This window comes from Bison bison, unplaced genomic scaffold (assembly GCF_000754665.1).
Source record: "Bison bison bison isolate TAMUID 2011002044 unplaced genomic scaffold, Bison_UMD1.0 scf7180017864492, whole genome shotgun sequence".
NCBI classification, from domain to species: Eukaryota; Metazoa; Chordata; class Mammalia; order Artiodactyla; family Bovidae; genus Bison; species Bison bison.
Window position 1 is genome coordinate 8,191,627 of NW_011495051.1, and position 6,243 is coordinate 8,197,869.

A 6,243-nucleotide genomic window follows, 5' to 3' on the forward strand; every position below is an offset into this window, starting at 1 on the left:
CCAGTAAAGCCCAGTGGATATGCAAAGAAATGCAAAGGACACCAACAAACCACCTGAAGATAGAGGACAGGGATGGGACAGAGCCTGCCTCACAGCCTCAACAGGAATCAGCCCTGTTGATACGTATTTTTTTCTTGGCTGGGCTACCAGGCATGCAAGGATCTTAGTTCCTTGTCCAGGCCTTGAACCCATGTCTCCAGCAAATGGAAGCACAGAGTCCTAACCACTGGACACCAGGGACGTTCCAACCCTGCTGACATCTTTTTTCCTTAACACTGTTTATTTATTTACTAAGCTGGGTCTTCCTTGCTTTGTGGAGGCTTTCTCTAGTTTCAGTGATCAATGGCTACTCTCTAATTGCGGTGGCTTCTCTTGTTGCAGAGTACAGGATCTAGGTGGGCAGGTTTAACTGGGGCACACAGGCCCAACCGCTCCATGGCATGTGGAAACTTCCTACAGGAGGGACTGAATCTGTGTCCTCTGAGGGCTCAAACCTGTGTCCGCTGCATTGGCAGGCAGATTCTTAACCACTGGACCATCAGGGAAGTCTCCTGCTGACATCTTGATCACGGACTTCTGACTTCCAGAACTATAAGATGGTACAGTTCTATTATTTGTTTGTTTTTTAAAAATCAGGTTACTACATTTATTTTATTAGTTTTTTTTTTCTTCTTCTTCTTTTTTCTGGCTTTACCGTGTGGCAGGTAGAACTTACCCCACCAGGGATCCAACCCATGCCCCCTGCAGTAGAAGCAGTCAGTCTTAACCACTGGACTAGGAGGGAAATCCCAGTCCTATTGTTGAAGCCCTCGTCTGTGCTACTTTGCTAAAGCAGCCTAGGAAATGAATTCACACATTATGCCCTGATTATTAGCACATCCTGACACCGAATCCTTTTTAAATTTATTTATTTATTTATTTTTGACTGCTTGGGTCTTCATTCCTGTTCGTGGATTTTCTCTAGGTGTGGCAAGCAGGGGCTAGTCTCTAGCTGTGGTTCACAGGCTTCCTTCCTTGTGGTGGATACGCTCGCTGTAGAGCTCAGGCTCTACAGTGCAGGCTCAGTAGTTGGGGTGCATGGGCTGTTTCTCAGCCACATGTGGAACCGTCCCGGATTAGGGATTGAACCTGTGTCCCCTGCATTGGCAGGCAGATTCTTAACCACTGGACCACCAGGAAAGTTAGGGATCACTTTTTCTGATGCCTTTTTCATCCTTGATCTGGCCAAAGAATTGCAGTGTGGAGCAGCAACTTCTGACCTCTTTCTTCACCCTGTTCCCTGTTTTCAGCCGTGCTGAACCCTATTAAGCATCTCTATGACTAGGCTGGGAGCTGTCAGAGCAAAAGAATTGTCTTTCTTAGGGCCTTCGTTCCCTGCGGGACTGATGAGAGGCAGAGGGAGAGGCTGGTAATGATTTGGGTTTAGCTCAGCATTTCCCACTCAGCCTCTGTATCCTTTCCTAATACTTGCTCCAAATTGCCTTTTTACTTTTTTTTAAAATCAAAAATGTATTGTTATTTCTAATGGAAATATAGTCGATTTACAATGATGTGTCAGTTTCAGATGCACAGCAAAGTGACTCAGCTATGCAAGCAGGTATGTGAGATCTTAGTTCTCCAACCAGGGATCAAACCTGCACCCTCAGCACTGGAAACATGGAATTCAAACCACTGGGACTGTCAGTTTTTTCTTTTTCTCTCAGTCAAATATGATGCTTTAAGGATCACAATTTATGTCCATCAAGGACTTTTGAAGAGTGTGTTGTGAGCGCTGAAGCCAGTCCTTAGAGGCATCCCAGAGATGTTTTCAGGGAGGAGCTGTTCAGTCAATGAGTCACTGTGGTCACACGGCCGGGCCCACACACCAGATGGCCGTTTTGGTTGACTGTAAAGAAACTACCACTTTATTTTGTACTCTGTGTTGTGACTATTAAAGAAAAGTAATAACTTGGGGCATTAGGGACATCCTTGACCTCTGTCTAGATACTAGATGCCAGCAGCACCCCCACCCCAGAGGGAACAACAAAAAATGTCTCAGACATTGTCAGAAGTCCCCTGGGGCTGTGGAATCACCTGGGAAGAGAAGGGCCGATTTAGCCCCATGAAAGTGACAAAGCAACGGTCTTGTCCTGGCCATATTGCCTCTGGGCAATATCTTACAGTATCTTAGAGCCTAAAAGCAGCCCCAAATCAGCCTTTTGAAAACAGTTAAGTCATGGATGGGGCACATCAGGAGAGGGCCAGGGTGAAAATGCAGAGTCCTGGGCCCTGGAGGCAAATTCTGCAGGTCCTGGTAGGGCCCAGGGAGCTGTATTTCACAACTCCTCCACTTGAAAGTTTAAAAAGCATTTTCCCCGGCCCTATTAAGATGTAATTGACAAATAGAAATCGCATATATTTAAGGTGTACAACATGATGATTTGATATATATATATATACCCACTGTAAAATGACTACCACCGTCAAGCTAATGCATTCATCACCTCACTTGGTTCTCTTTTTCATTTTTTGGCCATACCACACAGCCTGAGGGATCTTAGTTCTTCAACCAGCAACTGAACCTGCACCCCCTGCAATGGAAGCGCAGAGTTTCAACCACTGAACCACCAGGGATGTCCTTAGCTAGCATTTTTTGTATGAATAGTAAGAATACTACCATCAAACTACACGATGCAGTATTATTAGCTATAATCACCATGCTGTACATTGAATCCTCAGAACTTACTCATCTAACAACTGAAAGCTTAAATCCTTCAATCAAATTTGCCCCCAGCCCCAGGCAACCACCCTTCTACTCTCTGCTTTTGTCCATTTGATTTTTTAAAATTTCACTTGTAAATGAAATCATATGGTATTTATGCTTCTGTGTTTGGCTTATATCACTTAGTATGATGGCCTCCAGGCTCATCCATGTTGTTGCAAATGGCAGGATCTCCTTCTTGATGGCTGAATAATATTTCCTGTGTGTATATGTGTCTGATGATCCCTTTCTTCTTTTTGGCCGCACCAAATGGCATGCGGCATCTTACTTCCCCGACCAGGGATCAAACCCATGCCCCTCTCTGTGGAAGCACGGACTCCCAATCACTGAACTACCAGGGAAGGCCCTGTAGCACTTCTGCTTTATTCAACCATCCATTGACAAATGCTGAAGTTTTTTTCCGTATCTTGGCTACTATGAGTAATGCTGCAAAGAACATGGGGGTGCAGATATTTCTTCAAGAGAGTGATTTCATTTCCTTTGGATATATACCCAGAAGTGGGATTGCTGGATCATATGGTGGTTTTACATTTAATCCCATGAAGAACCTCCACGCTGTTTTCAAGAATGGAAATTACGTGCTAACATTGTATCATATATGTGCTTATATGGCTTGTGTCTCCTACTGTCATGTAAGATCTCCGAGGGTAGAAACAAAATAGAGTATTCAATATGGACTTAGAGGTCTGAATTCTCTTTTAAATAAGCTTGCTGCTGCTGCTGCTGCTAAGTCGCTTCACTCGTGTCCGACTCTGTGCGACCCCATAGACGGTAGCCCACCAGGCTCCCCCATCCCTGGGATTCTCCAGGCAAGAACACTGGAGTGGGTTGCCATTTCCTTCTCCAATGCATGAAAGTGAAAAGTGAAAGTGAAGTCGCTCAGTCGTGTCCAACTCTTCACGATCCCATGGACTGCAGCCTACCAGGCTCCTCCATCCATGGGGTTTTCCAGGCAAGAGTACTGGAGTGGGGTGCCATCACCTTCTCCATTAAATAAGCTTACTGAAGCAAAATTTAGAGGCCACAACATTTCACCCATTTTAAGAAGAGAAATCAATATTTCCTTAGTAAACTTGCCAAATAGTGTGACTGTCACCACTATCCACTTTTGAAACACTTACATCACTCCAAGAACCCTCATGCCTGGTTCCAATTAATCCCCATTCCTGCCCTTCAACCCTAGGCAGTCACCAGTCTACTTTCTGTCTCTATAGATCTGTCTCTTATGGACCTTTTATAGAATGGGTCATACAATTTACATTATTTTGTGTCTGACTTCTTTCACTAAGCATAATTGAGTTCCATCATGTTAGTATGTGTCAGCATTTTGTTCCTTTTTCTTGCTGAGTCATACTCCATCATATGGATGAACCAGATTGTGTTGATCCATTCATCAGCTGATGGACATCTGAGTTGTTTTCACTTTAGGACTATTATGAAAATGCTGCTGTACATATGCATGGACAAGTCTCTGTGTGGACATACCTGTTCATTTCTCTTGGGTAGATTCCTGGAGACAAATTTCTAGGCCACATTGTAAGTTTAGCTTTGTCTTTCCGAGAAACTGCTAAACTGTTTTCCAAAGTGGCAGGGCCATTTTGCATTCGAGGTTGGGATTACGAACATACCATTTTACAGACGATGAAACCAGCGGAGACTTGTCAGGCAATTTGTGAGTCTTCTTGGAGTGTCAAGTGTTGGAGTTGAGATTCAAATCTGTTTGTTTTTGCTTTTCACTTTAGAATATGCACTCCTAAAACTAACATCACAAATGCTGCTGACAATGAGTCACACCTACCCATCTCCATTTGCCTTTCATGACAGATTTAACTGTTCTGGGACAGGATGCTTAGGGAAAGGCAGTAAATGTCGGATGTCTGAATTTGAGGAAGTACGGTTGCTTCGAAGATACATGAGAAAGATGTAGAGAGTGTGAGGATGGAGAGATGGATTAGAAACCCTTCGAAGATGGCTAATGAAATGACAGGTCCAAGCAACTGTCCCTAGAGAAGCAAATCATTAGGGAACAGTCAGAGAGTTTACAAAGGTAAGATCAGGTGGATGGCATGTGAACCTCTTGATCAGTTGTAGTCCTCAGAAACAGAAAGAGAAACGCAGAATCCTGTCCTCCTGGTGACTGTCTCCAGCACCACCTAGAACGAATTAATAGCTTTCATTTCTTGAATTTGACTGGTGACAAAGGAACACGTTAAGTAACGTAAGGGGATGCCATCAGCCAATATCAACCTATGGGAAACTGCAGGGCAAACAGCCTGGCTTTTTTTACTTTTTATTTTTTGCTGATCACACAGCATGTGGGATCTCAGCACCCCAACCAGGGATTGAACCCCTTGCACCTGCAGTGGAAGCTCTGAGTCCCTTCCCAGCCCCAAACTCCAGCACTCACAGAGCATGTTCACGACCACTTCCTGGGTGACTCCACCACGAGCCCTGGTGGCCCGACACAGGTAGGTGCCCGCCACCTCCCGCTTGACAGTCCTCAGGTCCCCAATGGGCAGCGAAGCCCCGTCCCCTTTCCGACTACAGTTCAGCTTGGGGATTGGGTTCCCCCAGGGCTCGCACATCAGGGTCTGCTCCGAGCCTTCCTGCCACGTCCAGTTTCCCAGACAAACCCGCTGGTCTAGTTGGGGGCCTTCTGAAGAAACACAGCAAATGGGGAGTGGGGGAATAGGGCAGATCAGGGATCTGGACACCACTCACCTTCTGGGTCTATGTGTAAGAAGACTTAGGCGGGAATTTGGGTAAGGGCCTCACCAGGGTGGGGGTGGGGTGGGCCTTGGAGGGCAGGAGCTCTTAGGGTCTTGGAGCTTAGGGGTCATAGTCCAGCGGCCGCACTCACACAGGACACGGAGCTCCAGGGTCTGGTGTTTCTGGACCACCAGCCCAGCCACCTCCAGTTCAGCAGAGCAGGAGAGACAGCGTCCATTGTCCTGGGCACTGGGGGTGAGCTGCAAATGGGCCCTCGGGCCCAGAGGCCCAGCCGGGGCTCCGTTCAGTGTCACCACATTTGCAGCACGGGCCTCACACTCCATGGTCACTGTAGTCCATCCTGAGACCTCGGGTGGCTCAAGGTCCGGGAGAGAGCCTGGAAGCCTGGAGGTGTGGCACACACACAGTGAGCCCCGCCCCTGGCGTTAACCCGCCCCAGCGTTATCCTGACCCACCTCCTAAGGCTCTCTTGGGTTTCTACTTAAGTGTAGAAATCACGCTCTCTCGTGTATTCCGGATCTCATTCCCCAGACTCACTGAACACTTCAAGGAATGGGTGCCCTCTTCCTCCTCGTTTCCCTCGATCCAGGCCTCAGCCAAGACGGAGTATTCATGGAACGTGACGATGGTTTCCAGCCTCTTGTCTCCCAGCACGACATAGACCTCAGCGTCCCAGGCTGGGAACAGTCCATCCAGCGTGCACTTCACCGGCCACCGTGAGCCTACTTCCACAACCAGGGGACCTCAAGGTG

The 6,243-nt window shown here is 47.0% G+C and overlaps 1 protein-coding gene across 1 annotated transcript; it reads right to left on the reverse strand.

Moving 5' to 3' along the window:
- Positions 1 to 3,700: 3,700 nt before the first annotated feature.
- Positions 3,701 to 6,237, reverse strand: LOC104979834 (intercellular adhesion molecule 1-like). The gene is made up of 3 exons (XM_010828380.1): positions 6,029 to 6,237; positions 5,622 to 5,875; positions 3,701 to 5,414 (listed from the first exon to the last, which is right to left on the reverse strand). The coding sequence occupies exons 2-3, from the start codon at positions 5,812 to 5,814 to the stop codon at positions 4,915 to 4,917; spliced, it is 693 nt and encodes a 230-aa protein (XP_010826682.1). The 5' UTR covers positions 5,815 to 5,875; positions 6,029 to 6,237; the 3' UTR covers positions 3,701 to 4,914.
- Positions 6,238 to 6,243: the final 6 nt, after the last annotated feature.

Coding starts and splice junctions, on each gene's coding strand:
- LOC104979834 (XM_010828380.1), bottom strand. CDS start 5,814: ATGGAGTGTGAGGCCCGTGCTGCAAATGTGGTGACACTGAACGGAGCC. Junction 5,415..5,621: donor CCTGGAGCTCCGTGTCCTGT/GTGAGTGCGGCC, acceptor TTTCTTCAGAAG/GCCCCCAACTAGACCAGCGG.